At 41.0% G+C, this 19,344-nt stretch overlaps 1 protein-coding gene across 3 annotated transcripts in view; it reads right to left on the bottom strand.

The window, feature by feature from the left end:
- The window catches only part of igsf9ba (immunoglobulin superfamily, member 9Ba), a 58,104-nt gene extending 45,052 nt beyond the window's left edge, over window positions 1-13,052 (bottom strand). The window contains exon 1 of one of the 3 annotated variants that reach the window (XM_046389405.1): window positions 12,673-13,052. In XM_046389405.1, coding sequence (XP_046245361.1) covers window positions 12,673-12,736 — 64 coding nt within the window. In that variant the 5' untranslated portion in view covers window positions 12,737-13,052. The remainder of the gene's footprint in view (window positions 1-12,672) is intronic. The other 2 variants (XM_046389403.1, XM_046389404.1) reach the window with 2 other exon arrangements.
- Between the last annotated feature and the right edge of the window lie 6,292 nt (window positions 13,053-19,344).

Genomic DNA, 19,344 nt, shown 5'->3' with positions numbered 1-19,344 from the left:
TCAAATTACACTTTTTAAAAAGGAGAGATGTGGTCTGCCAGTTATGGGCCTCGGTGCTGGAATCTGCTTGTGCTAATGTGCCTCTTTGTTAAGAGGGGAAAACCAGCAATGCTGTGCTACTCTGAGCTCTGCTGAACAACACAAATGAAACACATGTGCATGTCTCAGTGAACCGCACATGACCAGCATGTGAATACACAAAGCTGCACAAGTCTGAATACTGACCTAACTCAGGATTAATACCCAATAAACACTCCGCAAATGTTGTGAGTCAAACATCTTAGTGCAGCTGACTGACAGCTACATGCCGCAGAGGCTTTACATCAAAGAAAAAGATCTAAATCATGCCGGTAATAATTCATTTTTCATTAAGATGAAACAGAGGGGGAGTTGGTGTTTGATCAAGCACAATGTTGCTTGTCGAAATGCATAAAGACTGATGAGACTGAGGGAGAGGAGAGAAGATTGTTGCAGAGAGCTTCTGCAGGCATGACGCTCTGCCCTGCAATCTGTACAAGCCATGACCTTTTTAATACGTTCAGAGGAAACCTGTCCCATGCAGTTATGAGCACAGCAAAATCAGAAATCTGCTAAACTAATCCTTTCAGGCTTGCAAAAAGCCTGAAATTCACACCTGAGCACGCTCCATTGCAGCCTCATTTATAACACCTTTAAAACAGATTATAATAACCCCTTTCAACGGCCCATGCAGGGCGTCTGCTGAGGCATATGCTCCAAGGTTTCTTGTTAAATGCTCTTTAGGAACGTCCAGTCAATTTGAAATCAGATAATGAATCCCAGCGTGGGTGCCTCAAAATAATGGTTCAATTTGGGAACATTTTGGGAAATGCTTCCTGTCAACAATTAGATGAGAAAACTGATACCAATCTTGTGTCCGTCTGTGAAATAAAAGGCTAAAGCAGCCAGTTAGCTTAGCTTAGCATAAAAACTGGCAACAGAGGGAAACGGCTAGCCTGGCTCCGTCCAAATGTAATAAAATCTGTCTACCAGCACATCTAGACCTCACTATATGTCAACGCATCAGCTGATAGTAGATTATTGAAGATCTATCAGTATTTTTGTAGCATTTGTGTTGTTCTGCAGTACAGAAATGTCAATCTAAGTTTGAGGTAATTCAGAAAGTGTCACTATTAGACAAGTTGATTTTTTGACTGTAAAATATTCTGTATGTATCTTTATTATGACTGTTATTACTACATGTTGTAGGCTTTCAGATCAGGATTGTTGGATAACAAATTATGGAAGAAAAAGTGGAGTGTCTCCTGTCTTTGTTTATGGGCCCTGCACTTGCACTCTATGACTTTCAGGAGAGAACAGAGAGCAGGCTCGCATCCATAATGAAACACACTGGATACATTGTTTGGTTTGAGTAAGTAGAGTCACTTGACATGAAGCACAGGCTCAAACCTTGTGGCACGACTGCATGCTGCTGAAATCCATTGTTTTCTCTGCAGACAGTTCAGGTTGCAGAAGTTTAGAGGATTGGGTTTCTGGGTGGAATTATTTTTGGATCTTGGTGGCAACGGGAGCATATCTTGGACAGAGAAAAGACGTTAAAGGCTTGAGTTAATATACTGTAGGGCTAATATCTCTGATTCTTTTATGGGATCCTCATGAGGGGACTATCAGCGCAGGGTTGGTCACCACTTGTGCCTTTTTCATTTCCTTAATGGAGACATGGTGGCCCAGCAGGGTTTATGGGGGCTTAGTCAGGGGAAAATATTTATGATCTCAACAAGACATAAATGTTATACAAGGGTCCATGCTTAAGATCTTCCAAATAAACAGTACAGTTAAGAGCTGATTGCCTTGGTACTGTAAATGTTATCTGAACTGAATTGAAGTTGCAGAATAAGGCCTGAAAAGGTAGAAATCTGTTGAGTAAGATCTGCATAAAGAGACAGCAGACAGCTAATAAATCCGGCAGACCAATATGCTTTATGTATCTATCCTCGGCAAAGAGCGGATTTACTGCTACAGTCATGAGTTTCTGAAGGGTGACAATTCAGTCAACTGCCAGATAAATCATCTGTACAGCAAGGCACTTCATGCACAAAAGCAAACTACAGCAGGGATAATTTATCATTGTCTGGCAAAGGTTAAACACACAGTACAACAGTTGTGAATTAGTTTTTCATTACTGATTAATCTGAAGGCTATTTTCCTGATTAATCGTTTGGTCAGTAAAATAGTGAAAAACGCCTGTTACATTTTCCTGAAGATGATGGTAAGGTAGCAAAAAGTCCAAAATTTACTTGTGGATGTTGTCAGAGGTGTCAGAAGTCCATAAATCACAAGATTCAACCTCTACAAATCCTACACGAATACATTTTTGTGGTAAAAATGATCAGATAGTTCACAAAAAAGCAAACACCAGATCAGATGTACAACTAAACATCTTTGGCTTCTACACAAAGCTTAATAGAAACACCATTAAAACACACATTATTTCCATAGATATACAAAATGCGTATCAAACCCATCAGTAAATACATAAAACCACTTCCATGAGTTCCAAGGCAAGGAAATTTCTAATCATCCTGTCAAATGCCTTTTGAAAGTCAACAAAACATACAAAGTGGATTGTGTCACGCAGTTTTAATAATAGTTGATACTGAATGCATATGACTGACACCGGCTCATTTCTTTCTAAATCTATACTGCTTATCAACCAGATACCAGACCATCTTTGTGTCTGTTGTTCAGCAAATTAGCATGCGGAAACCTCCAACGAAAGGTGTGGCTGCTTTGAGTGACAGCTCAGTCACAAGTTCGCTAGGCTTCACTTCAGCTAATCTGAGTCACTGAACTTGACCTTTCGGTTGTGTTTGTGGTGTGGGACAGACACCAGCCGGTACGCAGCTGCAACGGGCCAGAAAGAGCCGGAGAAAGCCGAGGAGAGCTGAAGGAAGAGCCCAAAGCCTCGGGAGAAATAAACACCCGGAGTCACCAGATTCTGCCGCGGCTCTGATCTGGAGCCGTTTACCGACGGGAAGAAGAGTGCAGAGTTTATTTTTCAAACTTTTGGAATTAAAAAGCGGATTTATCTTCACTCTTGCTTCTCAACGTCAGCAGCAGTGAGGGTGGAACTGCCAAAATCCACTGTAATGTAGGCCACTGTAATTCTCTCTCACTCGACTGCTGAATGGAGGGGGAATGTACTTTGCTCTATGAACATACAGAGAGGATATGGGAAAAAGAAAAGACACAGGAGTCTCACGGCTGACGACCAAGTTTAGTTTAGTTTAAGGTAGAGGCTAAACTGAATTCAAACACACAGACATACACACAAGGTGCCTTCTCTCTGTTATTAGCCTAGCTTTTTAGCTTCACCTAGCTTCATAGCTCCAAGCCACTGTATAAATACACATCAAATAAATTTTTCCCAAAGATGGTTGCTGTGATTTTAGGTAGTTCTTATAAAGCTGATATTTGTTCAGTTTCATGCTATAAAAAGGGAGCGAGATGACTGACAACTGCTGCTAACGATTGGTTCAGGTGGGTGTATGGGTAGGAAGCACATGATGCCAGTGCTCATATCAGGAATATTTTGGCTTCACCTTTGTACAAAGGAAGGAAGTGGAGCCACATCGTCCATCTTTATATGTGTCACTGCTCCAAGTTAGGTGGATGTGTTTTCAGGAATCAGTGGCTTCATTTGGCTTGCCTCAGCTCCACCCACGTTCCACCCGGGTTATAAAAGTAGTTGGCAATTATTTTTCTGTCAATACAGAAGCTCTAGTGTGAACTTTGCTTTTATTTAACAGCTCAGTCAATAATCATTAACTATCTTCATATATTTAATTCTTTTTCCAAGAGGTGTTTTACGAAGCTTTTTAAGAGATACATTTTTAAAAAATATCAGCAAAGCACAAAGGTTAACAAATATTAAAAACTGAGTGAAGCAGTCAAAGAAAACTGTTCACTGATACATATAATGGGATGTAACAAAACTAAGGGACATCTGTAGGAGGTCAATAAACAGCTGTGCAGACCAGCACTCGAATCATCAATGCACAACAGTGGGGCAAGCAGGGTTAAATCCACAGATTTCAACTCAGAGCATTTTTTTTAGGCGACCGTGGCTGAAAAACACACTGCACTGTACTTTCAGCAATTATCACAGATTTCTACAGTAAATAGACTCTAAGGGCAATTTTGGGGCAACAATCAGGCCGAGCAGAGCCGGTGAAATGTTTGGACTCTAACGACGTCCAATAACACACTGAACAATATTGTGGAAAAATAAGAAAACTGAGGGAGTTCAATCAATAAGACACAATTTTTGCGGAGCAGAGCTTGGATTTTCTCGTGTTGGGCAACACCAGCACAATATTTCACCCAGTAACACTAAAATCTAATATCTACCTCATGCTTGGATTTGATTCAGCGAATGAGCGAGGATAACCATTGCTCACTGCAGTTAGAGATTTTGTAAAGGATACATCAAACTGTGTGTGTGTGCCTCACAGGATATGAGTGCTGCTTTGTGCTGGACAGAGTGCCCGATGTGGAGGATGTAATGGAATATAGACTGGACGGAGGCTGGAGAGAGAATCTCAAGGACGTGCAGCCACTGGGCTGGATGGGCCACTGACGGGGCGGTAATTGAATGCCAGCCTGCATGTGCTGAAGGTCACATCAGAGAAAGGCCTGAGTGAGTGTATGTGTGTGTGTGGCGTTGGAGACATACGTGTGTGCATCTATACATATCAGTGTGTTAATCTGGGTCTGTATAATTCAATATGGTCAGAACTTGAATATAAACTCTTCCTGCATCAGAAAACAGTAGAGAGATTTAGACGGTGAGAACACGTGCTGTGGTATCCCGGTTTTGGCCATATTTGGACATTCACCTGGTTATTTGTGATGTATGCTTCTGCAATTTTGGGGTTCTAGTTACATTTACCACCCTGCGACAAGCAACATGTACCATAATGTGTACGTTCAAACCAAAAACCAGACAAAACAAAAAACGAAAAAAATATCAGTAATATCAATACGATATCAGTAACCCTGTCAATAACCAGATGACGAGCTGTACATCGCACCGGTTACATAATCTATCAAACAAAGATTATTCTCGCAGCATGTGGGTCTTATACCTGACCTCGACACTGTACTCAATGCATCTTCAGTGTCCTGCTAGCAGCCGGCTACAGTCTGAAGGCCTTGGAGCACCTGGTGCAGAAAAAGGGCGCATGCTGCAGGATTTCCTCCCAGTGAAGTGAGTGCTTGCAGGATCAGGAAATTCATATACACAGATATGTATATTCATAGCTCATATTTTAACTATTTCATTCTGTAGAATTGCATTGCTCATATTTGTCCTTTAAGGCACAATGACTGTGTTTTGTGACGGACAATGAGAAAGTCTGACACAAACTCTGCTTACATCTACACATAATAACTATTAACTTACACGCATAATTCCATTTACTTCCCACGACTTTGTTTCAAAGATTTTACATTACATTCTGCACACCAAAGGGTATTTTCCAGTCCTGCCTATAGACCATTCATTCACAGCCACTTTCACAGCTACTTTCCTCGAATATCACACTCTGGGTGGGAATCCCAAATGCTGCAACTTAGTGAGTCTGACAAATTGACAAATCGTTTCACCACTTTCTGACTAATCAGCAAATGAAAAGACAACAGATACTGACATATCTGATAATATTTTAACCAACATTAGACAACAGCTAATAGTATTAGCTAACAGTTAGTATTCAACCACTTCCTGGCTAACATTACTGTCTGATAGTTTTACATGTTATGACAGGGAAGGCATAAATTGAGTCTGAAATATCAACAAATACCTTGGACACATTTATTTTCCTGTAAGTAAAATGCACTGAAAGCATTCACACAGAAATACGTGTTCATAATGTGTTAACTTAACCGACTTAATGAGAGCATTTCTGAAGGGAAGCAAGACAACATTACAGGAAAAATCAAAGTTTTTTTCACTTGCTAAGTAAAAATCCATCCTCTGGAGCAGGGATATGATGTGGAGATTTGTTATTCATATGTTTTATTTCCAATATTTTGCAGATCTTAAAATCGGAATAATGATGTGAAATGTTAAATTGTATCATGTGGAATAAGTTAAATTACAGCATGCTTAAAGTGTGGATGATACCAACCAAATGTTTAACTGTCAAGTGAAATTTTCAATGTGAGTCTCAGCCATGCAAAACTTCAATGTACAAAACTTTAAAAGAAAACTTCACAGCCTGAATCATGACCTCAGTAACTTTTAAAACCTGCATCACATTATAGTGAACCGCTGACTATTGTTTTTTTCTTTCTCTTACTTTAAATCACTGGAACCCCTTTTTTTAATCATTAAGTTCATTTATCGGTCGAGTGCCTGATCAATGGCAGGTCTGCATAATAAGACGGATACATTTCACTGTAAAGATCACATAACTGGACCTACGGTAAGTGTAACATCAACACAATATCATATTTCACTTCTATTACTATGAACAGCCGTGCACGCTTTCAGAGGGATGACGGTTTAGTGATTGGCAGAGCAGCCCATCCAACCAGAACGACACGATTTGAAAAACTGGCTTTCCCAGAATGCTGCAGGCTTTTGTTTGCAAGGAAAGTCTGCTGGGACAAGCTGATGGAGGAGAGAAGAGGTGAGGCGAGGGAGGGGGGCATCACCAGAAAGAGCTGGCACATGCCCAGTACTGAAAGTCTGCCATCCATAGCCTGAGCACTTGCCCATTCCTGAGCTCATTACTAAGCTTTTCTCTTATGATTGTGATCGAGAAAGTGCAGCAGTGAAAAAAATGAATAAGAGAGATGAAGTTGTACTGTTTGTCTGCTGGAAAATGAACTGGTTGGACCAAATCATTTCAGAATGTGTTGGCGGGCTGGTTAAGTCAAGCAAAATCTGTTAAAAACATACATTCATAGCTGACAAAAAACTGGACAGATGAGAAAAGAAATGACACAATGCTGCTGAAAATAAAGATTAATGATGATAACAACTGAGCTAGTGCAGTGTCCTGATGCTCTGAGAAAACAGGACGTTGAATTAGGGTTTTATGAAATGCAGTTAGTGGTATTTGCTTGAGTTTTTTTTCCACAACATTTCAGTACTTTTGAGTCCAATACATTAATATGACAGCTATAGTTACTTGTACATCTCAAATTAATATTTTAAGTGGCATTGGATTATAAAACATGACTATTTCCATAGATGTAATTATACAACATTATATAAAATAGTTTAAATAAGCTCCACCTTGAACAACTGCAACAGAAAAATGATTCGATGATGATGATGATAACGATGAGTTGATACTTCTGAGGCATTTTGCTGCTGATACTTTCACTTAAGCAGCATTTTTAATTCAGGATTTTACTTGTAGTGGCAGTATTTTTACACTGTAGAATTACTTATTTTACAAGTAAAGGATAAGTAAAGGATCTGAATACTTCCTTCACTGCTGACAATAAGTACTACTGGCCTTATCACTATAGCAACACATGGTAACACCAGCACATAGCACAGATTGTAGTATATTGTAGTCAGCAGCGTACAGTGACCTCAGAGGTAGTTTACAACTTCTGCTCCACGTCTGTACCTGTTCTCTTTGTGCTCCTGATGTACTAGAAGACAGTGACTGATTTATTTATTTATTTTTCTATAAAACTGGCTTCTCATTTGCTCTTCATTATATATATTTTAAAAAATTCTGACTTTGAGGACGCACACAGAATTAAAACAAGTAGCACGTTTTCACAACTTTTTTTGTCTGTCTTGCCTTCATCAGGGGATCCGTCCACCATGGTGTACTGGAGAAGAGTTGTGCGACATATTTTGGTTAAAATATATAATGCTAAAACCAGCAACATTCTTCAAAAACTACTTCTTTCCTGGCAGGATTGACAGCTTTTAAAAATGAATGACCCAGTCTCTGCTACCCTGTGGGACTGCATCATTTAGTACCCATCACCAGACTGCAAACACTGAAATATCATCAGGTTCTTATAGACGCTGAGGGTCAAACTCCACTTCACTCTTTTACAAAAGTGATGTTCTGTTATTTTATGAGGTTTGTACCCTGATTTTTAACAAATACTGACAAGAAAAGCAGTCAAAACACAAAACATCACTAAATTACACTGAGGCAGCTGCTTTAAGAAAGGCAAACACATCCCTCACCCGTATCGTTAAAACTTTTGAAAACACTACAGATGTTAGACAAATTCACAGCTGTCAAAACATATCCTCAACCATCTCATGGAAATCAGCCTCACATAATGTCCAAGCTTTTCAACATCTAGAAGAAAAATGAAGACAGCCCAATCTCTCTGAACCATAATCTGAAGCTGGACCCCAGACACAGGAGGAGGGTTTCAAGAAACTGCTTTGGTGCTACTGGGAGGCCTTGTGTATGACTGGCAGTTTCGACACCTTCATAAAATACTGTCTGCTTCTATATATCTCTGCGTTTGATAAAGAGCACCTTCAGAAGAAACGCAGTGACAAGAACAAGTGTGCCGAGCCACGGTTCACAAGGGAGCTTGAAATCCATGTGAAACATCAAGGAGGAGGCTCACAAGAAGGGAAATACAGATGGACACCATCTGCCCAAGAGCCAGTTGAGCAAATGCTTAAAAAAACACCAAGTCCCAGCACAGGACCTGAGAGAAGACAGTCTGCCATCAGTGACTCAAGCTAAAAGCAGTCCTTCAAATACACCACTCCCCGACACTTGCCAATGACATTTAATTACTCCTGTATTGCCATCAGCGTCCCTCTTGCGTCACCTTGATTGGTTGCCAAGTCACCATTGACTTTGTTGAACTAACCTCAACTCTCCCTGACCATATGTTGTCTCCCCAATGGCCACTTGGCACAAGAAAACTTCTTTGACTGTCCATTTACTGTGACTGATTAGCTCATACCTCAGCTACACTTACTGATGTGGTAACTGGTTGTAAAGAGTCCTGCAGCACAACGTAATCATTGAAAAATAGTGGTCCATATACTCAACTTATATTCACTGAAGAGTTTTTGTAAATAGGTTTGTTTTTCTTCATGCACAACAGAATTCAACTATCATTTCAGAAAGTAGTGGACTGCGTCAGTTGTTTATAATTAATTTTAAATTTGTAACTGACTGGATTTTTTTTCTAATTAATATTCACTTTAAAGCTCTATAAGCTATTTTCCATCTTTTTTCAATTTAACTTATTGTTTAATGAAACAGCTAATCTGCAGGCTAATACAACAGCTCACTGCAAAACCCAACACTTCCAACACTTGCCAAGAATAAGAAGACTGCCAAATTCATGAGATGGTCGACAAGGTGCAAGTGAAGTTATCGGCTGCAGGGAGCAAGGCTGTTTACCACATGTTTAGACTGAAAACAGTCTTGTATTCAACAATGCAATGAGCTGCGTTGGTGGGGGCGTATTGTCTGAGAAATAAGATCCAGAAGGGCCGGTCTGAGTAAAAGCTCTGTGGGTTTGAAGGCTTATCACTATCAGACACCAAAACAATGCACAGCGTTTTACAATAGTATGAAGAAGGATCTTACAACAATTCAAAACTTTATGTTACAAATTATTCCTCCAGTATTCTCCACCATGCCATGACCTTGTATTGCAGTCAGTCGAGTAGTTGTCACTTTTGTGCTAGGGGTCAGTTACAATACAGGTAGAGCACTACAGTTTGTTTGTGTTTGTGAAATGCTGCTTGCATATTCAGGCACTTACTTTTGACATGATTCACTGCTTGAGTCCCGCTTCAGTTGCCTTTATCAGGCAAATTTACCGTCACAGATGACATTTTGTCTTGACACCCTCAGTTTATATGCATGGATTCTGTGAAATGACTTCTGTGAACACCATCGTACCAGCCACAAAAAACCCAACTAAAACTGAACCCTTTGCGTTTTCAGGTTTCCTTGACTACGATAACATTTCATGCACATTTGACTCTACTTATCTGACAGCCTCTCTATGACAACAACCTAGTACAGGGATGCAATGATGATACTCACTAGTAGTTATTTTTTCTATTTTTCCCTTTTGTTCAGTGGATAATTCCTAAAGGTAGTTACAAATGCCTGTGACAGCATACAGCTACGAAAAAAAAAATAAGGCTAGCTTATCTTCATATTTGACAGGTTGTTAGCGACATAAGTTTGACATATTTATGCAGTAAATAACTTAAATAGTGGTTTGATTACCCATAACTTTGTGTTACTTCTCAAAAGGATTTCAATCTATTCCATGTCCACTGATAAATGTTCCTACACACACTCTTTCTAAGTGCTTCCATTTGCAGATGACGCCATCTTTAAGGCCACTATGTCTGTTTCTTGCTGGTCTTAATTTCCAAAGGTAACACTTTCTAGCTTTAAGATCGGTGACGTGCAGACCAAGGTGAGTTTCATGTATTACCTGAACGTGTTTGCTAACTGAAAGTTACATCTGATCTCTTATAGAAGACGTTCTGCTCGGTAAAACAGTTACTCTCCTTCCTTTAGCCAAAACAAAGCAGCCCTAATTAAGGATGCATATTTTAAGTCATTTCCGTTTTCGAGTACTTGAGTAATTGAGTTATTATCGAGTAATCGCAAAATGAAGATCCAAGCGAAAATATGGGTTGAGGTTACGGTTAGCAATAGCCACAGATCTTTAACAACACTGTCAGTAGTAGCCTATTAGCTACCTCATCTGCAATTTGCTGATCAGCCCTCAGCTAAACTCATAATGTTATATGTTCTCTACTCTTGTAGCTGTTGTTCGCCAGGATAGTTTATAGTTTGTACTAAGGCTCAACAAACACCATTGGCTCATGGAAGCCTCCTCCATCCACATTGGATGCTTAAAAGGAGCATATCTTCAGTGACCATTTTCATGATGAGCTACCTAATTTTCTCTGCCCTGGCGGCATCATAATGTGCTAACACTGCCAGCTAATAAGGTGATGACAGATTACCGTCTATTGTCTTTTCCCACTATATTCTGCTTGTGTTCAGTGCAAGTGTTTAGTGCTAAAACAGGTGACAATCCTTTGGCGTTCAACAGGAAGCTTATCGTATAAGATTTCAGCTTAAATGAGTCCCAACAATAAAACGAATAAGCTTACATCCCAAAGTGTCGACGTGTTCAAACACACTGCGACTTCTTTTCTTGTGTATTGTACTTATTTGGGACTTTTCACATGTTCCTCAGACTGCCAATGGATTATGATACAAATAATTAGAAAACGAAGCATTTAAGAGGTCAAAACTGGATGAGTTTTTTAAATAAAATGTCAAACTCTGATGACAGATGGATGTATTATCTTTATCGTTAGCAAAAGAGGGGTGAAAATGAGCTAACACGCAATTCAGAGATTGTCTGCAGCAGCAGACTGGGTTCAGACACCATATTCTGGGACACTGTAATGGAAGAAATAGACCAGCTCTCATTTGTAATTACTAGAAGAGTACGTTGTGATTTGTGACTCTCTGGTACAGCCTGTAAGCCTATTCAAAAGTAAATCACCTTCAGTGCAGTGCAGAACACCTCTGAGTCGATATTATTAAGCCACATCTACGCCTTCATAAAATGGAGAACTTCTGCTTCAAACAATCACACCCATGAGAGGTTCTCTGTTCCTAAATCAAACGTGTTTCGCTGCATCATTAGAGGAAGTTTTCACACTGTGCTTGGCTTGGATCTGACTGTCATCACAGGAGGAGCCAGACCTGTGAGCAGACCAGTTTTGACTGGGTATGTGGGGTCATTGGGATCAGTTACCAGGCGACAGCTTGGCACATGTCTCCCTCGTCTGGACACGAGTGGAAAGGCAAGGTTAAGTAAGTACATGGGTCAATACAGAGTGCTGAGAAAAATAAGCACAAAGGGAATATTGTGCCATTTGTGGCTCCAGGAATGACTAGTTTATGAACCACTTTAGACCAGCACTATGCGAGTCTTGCAGCATGAATGTGCTAAGTGCATCACACAGCACAGCACTGTGGTTGCATCCATGTGCGGTGTGAAATTCTCCATATGAATCCCATGCATGCAGCAATGGGCTCTGTCAATTCAAGAGTGCATTTTATCTGACACGCAATGCATTATTTAGATACTTTTCCGTCTTGAGGGCTGAGACGGTCACACCCCTCTCTGGAGAACTCAAATGGGACCGCTTGCTATGATACAAAGCACACATTTCCCCCTTCAGCAGCGGGGACGTTATTTCCAATTTGCTCGTTGTTTTATCACGCAAACGAACCCCACAGACGTCCCAATACAGGCCTAACCCACACGGCTACATCAATCGAGCTATATTTGTCACGGTCAGTCCTTCTGCTCAGTGGCATTTAGTATCACAGACATGTGAATGATACAGTCTCACACATCACGCATGTGAGCCAGGCCATTTCAAGACAATTGTTGTTTCACTGATACGATTTAACCAGGGCTGAACTTTCACGTGATATGTAAGATTTGCAGCCATTTGTTAGAATGAAATAGCCCGACAGTTTATGACCTAACACCCCACCACAGGAAAAAAAAAAAAAAATGTCATGCGAATACAAAAAGCAGGACCGAGCGCACACCGAGGCAGCAGAAATCATATGCTATGTGCGGCACAAGATATATTGCACTTCAACTCACCTTGAGCGGCCGTTCCTCTGGTGCTGAATACACTTGCTATCAGAGTGGCCACATACCAAATCATAGTACTATTGCCGACCAGCTATTACCACGCAAAGTGCCCCGTTCAACCAATCTCTCATATTCGACCTTGCACCTCACGGTCTCTTAACAAAAGCCCCTTTTCATATCCTGTTTTCTTTCCTCGTGGCGTTTCCCTTCATCCCTTCCCTCCCCCGTCCTTCCATCCGCATCCTCTCCCGAAGAGACAGAGCACCTGCACCGCCGCGTTTGTAGTAGACAGAGCCGTTTTACGAGCGCATAGTGAAACCAAGTGTGAGAATGCAGCCACAGGTCCGCCTCTTCTGTCATCGGATTGGCTGCTGATTGAGGTTTTGGGGCGTGTATTGGTTCTCCGTACGGCCCCGCACCCGAATGACAGGAGAGCGGCCGTGCGCCGATTCAAGGTGAGTTGGAGCGTGCCATAGTAGTGGAGCCGCAGTATCATGCGCATTGACAGAGAGACGTGTCCACATCTTTAAATACCTCTCCTTACACTGGCCCCCACGTGCACCCACCGCCGCCCGTCGACCATCCACGCACTCAGCCCTTTTTTTTTGCGCCGTTCGCCATATCAATATCGGTGCCATCCTGCTGGTAGTGCAGGTTTACTGTATCGATGAAAAATGGGGAGGTGGTGGTGGTGGTGGGGCGCTGGTGGATGCGTGTATGTGTGTGTGTGTGTGTGACTCATCTGTCGCTCAGCCATAGCCCTCGGCTGTTGTCATGCCGTTGTCACCAACATAAAACTCTCATTTTTCTCAGTTTTTTCCCCCCTCGCCGTGTCTGGCTCTATGTGATGGGTGTGGCGACAGATACAATACACTTCGCCTGTTTTTCCTCGATGGCCGCGAGCGCGACGATGCAGCTCCATCATGCTGCCCACTGCGCACACATGGTTAGCACTGATAAGGCTCCCTCAGACTCACTCCCTCTGTTTCCTACATGCATGACCACAGAGGATTCATGACGCCTGATGTGCGCCTCCGGCTGCTCGACATCAGCCCAGATCTGCGCTCACACAGCGGCTGCTGCTGCTGCTGCGTGGGACTGGGAGATAAACATGCTATAGGTGGTCTGGGAGGATCGTCTCGGGACCACATTTTGCAAATCTTTTTGTCACATTTTTGTCTCGGCATTTGAGTGTGTCTGTCTGCGCTCCTCCCCACCCTTCTTCTCTCTTTTTGTTTTTTTCTCGGTCGGAGACTGTCACATTACCGTCTACAAATCAAACCGCTCGCTGACGCCCTGTTTTATATGCGTTTGTTATGTCTGTTCACTCACATTTGTTCAGATTTGTCCTTAAATGTTTCCACTGCCTGTATGTTAGTGTTTCTCAAAAACAGTCGAATCAGCCCGAGAGGTTGCCAGATGATGAACAAGATGGGAGAAATGAGAAAAACAAGAACAAGAATATCTTACTGTTACACATTTAAACACTTGTGTTTATTATTTTTTCTGACATTTCTCTCATCTTTGTTTTTATTGTGAAACTCTGGGCTGTTTTACCACTCAAGGCCTCTAAAAAAAACTGCTCAGACGAAGGATTCTGATAAGGAAACATGACTCCTTGGTCCAACTTCTTACCGCTCACACACGGGTCAACATTGCTTCACTTTAAAGGACTTCAAGCCAAAAGGGTTGGGGCTGCCCTAAAACAGAGACAGCCTTTTACACAATAGAATATAGTGAGCAGATTGGGATGAGGTAACATCTGGATGATACTCCCCAGCTCTGTGAGCTCCACCCTCCCGGCTGGGAAACATACATCCTGTCCTGTACGTGTTTCACTGGAAGCAAGTGCAGATGGGAGATCCAGGGTTTGCAGCTAAAAAGAAAAACCTCCTCTTACAAATGCTGTGCCTGTAAGAGAGCAGCATAAACAGGACGTTTTAAACTCCTCAGACAGGACTGCATGCAGCAATTGTTACTGTCAGTGACCAAGCCGTTTTGAAGGTGGAGCATCCATCAGATTCTCACAATTACTGTCAGGGGAGGTGTGCAGTAGTGTGCTGTGACTGCTGCATGGCAAAACAAGGTCACATTATGCCGACACACCCCCGTCCAACCCTCACACAAAGTTACAGAAGTGCTGACAGAACAGCAGAACATGCTGTAGGCCTATGGCTTCAGGAGGCTCGATGAGCACAAAGTCTGGTTCCACAGTAAATGGCATTTGCTTCATAAACCACAGGAGATTTTGTTTTATATATATATTTCCATGATGAAATTTGATTTCCTACAAGCAGGGCAGAGAAAAGTTAAGAACAGTTAAGATAATCTCTTACGTAACTGTTAGGGGAGATGGGACGGCTATCTCACCAAAGGGGACGGAGGGAACATGAAGCGTTTCTGAATTGTAAATGAAATAGGGACCAGTGGTGCTGCCTTAAAAAAAAAACAACTTCAGGATTATTGTTTGTAGAAAACACTCATGTCCTCTGTTACATGCAAGATTCATCAGATTCCTCTTGCAGGGAGTCTCATGTGCCTGTTTGACTTTGCAGCCTCTCAGTGATCAGAAATAGGATTTATCCCATTAATGGCCACTGCGTCCCCTCAACTATTTTTGAAACTGTTGCATGAACGCACTCTGGAAAACTCTGAATCCGAATCTGAAACTAGGTTAACTTTACTGCTTTGCTTTTTCTTTATTTTTCTCGGCTATGCAGCAGAATTAACAATAACAAGGTACTTTTAAGCAGCATTCAATAAAAAAAGAAAGTGTTTTCTTTTCTGACAAGTCCTGAAGCAAGTAAAGATTAAAGTCATTGTATCTGCTGCCTTTCAGGTGCGCTACCAAAAATAATGGGATAAAAAATTAATAGATATTTGTCTTCAAGTGTAGCACATTGGTTTATTTTTAGGGTCATTGTCCAGTGGGATCTTCTCAGTCTGTCACTGCTGGCAGGCAACGTTTTGATGTCTTTATTTTCTGTCCAGTAAAACAGGAGGATAAACTGAAAACTGAGAAAATATCCCAATTATGGCATTTCTAAGACGTTTAACCAAAACCAGAGCGAATTCTTGCACTGTTCCTTTATCCCCCACGCTGTGTAAAACCGTTCATTGGTGTGACTAAGCGTAGACCCAAACGCTCGCACAGCCTCAGATGCCTTAGTGACAGAGACGTATGGATGTGTACACTGAGGGCCTCCACCGGCATCAGTCAGTCAGCCTGCAGCTGAAATAACCTGCATGCACCAAACAAGACGTCGCGCACGCCAGCTGCTGAACAGATGTTCTGTCGCATGTCTGTTTATGGTATTTTACAAGCCGTGTATGTCCTTATAGTCTCATGCTGCTTCCAAGTATAATTCACACTTTTGACCAGTAGTGGTCAGCAGTGTTGTGCACAAGAGACAAAACGATTTCCAGCTGTTTTCTTTTGTGGGTTTCGTTTGTTTGTTATTCACTTCATCCATCTTTAGAAATGAATTGCACACAAACCATTCACTTTCTCGTCTATTTAAGCAGGTGAAGATACAATCATAGTAAGAAAACTGGGAGTTAAGAAGAAATCCCATTGGTGTGAACATTTCAAAATTTCAGCAGTACAGTATAATCAATCCAGTGAGTCTTTAACTGTATCAGTGGAGTATAAAGTACCACTATTGTACACAAACTGTGTACTATAATACATTTTATTTTTAAAATTCATAACATTTGGAGATAAGCTGCTGTGGTTCCGGATATTCTGTTTTTGACTGTCATTATTAAAGATGATATGAGGCACCAGATAGTTGTGTCTTATCAACAGGGAATTAAATATTGGTAAATATTTAGCTAATTAATCAAATATTCTGGTAGTTTTTCTAAGCAAAAATGCAACATTTGTTGTTCCCAGCTTATTAAATGTGTGTTTTGTTTTTTGTTTTTGTTATTTTATAAACAATTAATTGAAAAACTAATAGATGGATGTTTTTAATGTTGTGGCTCTAACTTAGACTGAGTTCAACTTTATAGTCTTGGCATATGCAGAGTACAAGTATTGAAATGCAGTTTAGCATTAACCTGAAGTCCAAAAATCAAGTGCAGAATAATCTACATATGCACTGTAGTATATATATATATATAGAGTATAGAATACATTTGGATTTGCATATGCTAATATGGAGTATGACTGGTTACAGGAGGAAAAAAAGCCTTGTTTGTGAGGGTGTAATGTCAGCAGAAATAATTTGTGGCTAACAAAGAAGTAGCCTAATATGGCCTGCACAATAAAGAATATGCACGACTGCTGCGAAGAGAGAGCGTCTCTCGTAGTGTTTCATAATCAGTTAATCATTGCCTCAGTAGGTGGGTGAGGAGCAGGCATTCAGGAGACCTTCAGAGATTTCCCTGGTGTCCTGGTGAAATCTGGAGCCCAGCTAAACTTTCACACATTGGTTTGTGTGCAACATGAAATGTTTTGAGATCATATCCATCACATATCATTATCTCGCCGGTCCGCAGTCATACACCCCGCACACATGTGGCTCTGATGTGAAAAGCAAATGCCGTTTTCCTCTCTCTTGTCGGCGCTGACGTCAACAGTCAGCACTGACACATTTCACCTTTAAAGCAATCAACAGCAAGATGTTACAAGCTTTCACAGCCTGAGTGTGTGAAATCTAATGCATAACCACGTCTAATTAAAATGGCATTAAAATTAGAGTAAAACACTTTAAACAGGTGGAAAATAAAGTCACTACATTCACTGTTTTATTCTTTTTTATGATTATTTTTGCTCAGTGTGATGCCTAAATTTGTCCTTAAAATGATGTTGATTGAGACAATGCAAAATATGATTTGAGCTCTAATACTAGGCCTGAAACAAGTCAGCTTTGCTCTCTCTCTCTCCATCTATGAAGCAGGAGATTTGAATGACACATGCATCGCCTTGGCAGAGGGGGCTTTGGGCCTCAAAATCACTTTCATTCTCTGCACTTCCCATCAGATGAAAATCACTTGTCATGTTCAGTGGTCATCAGCAGTCTGTGAACAACCCTCCTGAAAGGGAGGATCTGCAGCGGGAAAACATGGGAGTACTGAAGTGCCACCCTTTCATCTTTCAGAGCACCGAGCTGCAACAGCATCACCTCAGGAAGTTAAATCATCTCCATCGATTACTTTCGGACTATTTTCACACAGCGTCTGCTCTCCCATGAAAAGCTCCGTGCTACTTTGCAAACGTTAAAAGACGATTTGGACCCCCGGGTCAGCTGGAGGTAATGCAGTATGCGCTAATGTGTGTTTGCAAAAGAAATGTTTTCAGATTTTCATTTTCTGTTCCCAGAAATAGCGTTCTTATTGATTATATACACCCAGTTATTAATACTCCAATCAACAGGAGAGCTACACGGAATGAAAATTAAGCAAAAATCTTAATTTAAAGCTGCCTGCTTCGCTTTATCACGCTGAAATCATCAAGTTTCTCCTGTGCATCACGCCGCCTTTCAGCTCACTTGTGAAACCTATTAATACCACAGTGCTAATTGAGCTGTAAACACAGCTCCCGCTCCTTTTTTTTTTGACTCTTATAAGTTCTGTATAGAATCAAAGTTAGCCTCTCTGAAACTCTGTTTTAGACAGCATCTTTAGCAAGAAAAAAAAAAAAAAATACAAGAACAAGGAGTTCAATTTTCTGTGACCAAAGGGAGAATCTGGAGAGGGCAAATTTAGCTCGTTATTGTTTTTCGACTTGTGATAACTTTCAGGCAGTTAATCCCATTGCAACCAATATAGAGATGTTCTGCAGTCCTTGGCAACGCAATCTGATTCAGCCTGCGAGCCAGCTGATCAGTACAGTGTATTCCCAAGTGATTAATTCCACTCTAGCTATTGAGGTTAGACTGTTTTTTGTTTTTTTTTTGGAGAGCGTTATTATTACAGCAGAATTAAAACGGCCACTAATTGCCTTCTAACAGTTGTACTCAGTGATTACATTTACTGACTCACTCAAAGTCAGATTTAGCTACTGTTATCACATTTAAATGCCTTTACATCTGATTGCAATTGTATGTCGTGTAAGGGAAAAGGTGAGGGGCTGTGCTGCCATTGTCAGCCCTAACTGATTCACACAGCTATATCTAATCGTGTATAACACATTATCATGCTGACAGTATGCCTGAGCTTGATATGTGTAGGATTGATGACTCAGTGGAGGGAAACGGTAGCAGCTAACCAACCTACTGCTAAGTCACATGCTGTTGCTGATGACGGCACTACAGCAAAGGACCAGCTCACATGGTGGGCCTGCTGCATGTGATTGGCAGCCGTGGAAATACATTCACTCAAGTAGTCTAATACATGAATGCATAAATCAGCTAATGCTACACAAGAGGTTAGAGTCGGATAACCTCATGAACTAAGCTCCACAGCAGTGGTTTGCAATTTTATACTTCACCACCACATTTCAGGGGGAAATGTTCGCTTCTCCCCCCAGACAAAAATGATGAGATCTGTTTATAAAATGCAATATATTATACAGAAGGGTATAAGAAGTAGTTATGATGTTATTTTTGACCAAATACATCAATATTGATTGTAGGCCCGACTATTGCAGCAACTAATGATGTTTTTTAGAAATAATCATCATTAATGAGGATGACTCGGTGAGTAAAAAGTAAATGTTAGAACAGAGAGAATGTT

The sequence above is a fragment of the Scatophagus argus genome, chromosome 5 (genome assembly GCF_020382885.2).
Source record: "Scatophagus argus isolate fScaArg1 chromosome 5, fScaArg1.pri, whole genome shotgun sequence".
Lineage (NCBI taxonomy): Eukaryota > Metazoa > Chordata > Actinopteri > Scatophagidae > Scatophagus > Scatophagus argus.
The sequence above is the reverse complement of the archived record's forward strand: the minus strand, read 5'-3'. Positions and strand labels throughout refer to the sequence as shown.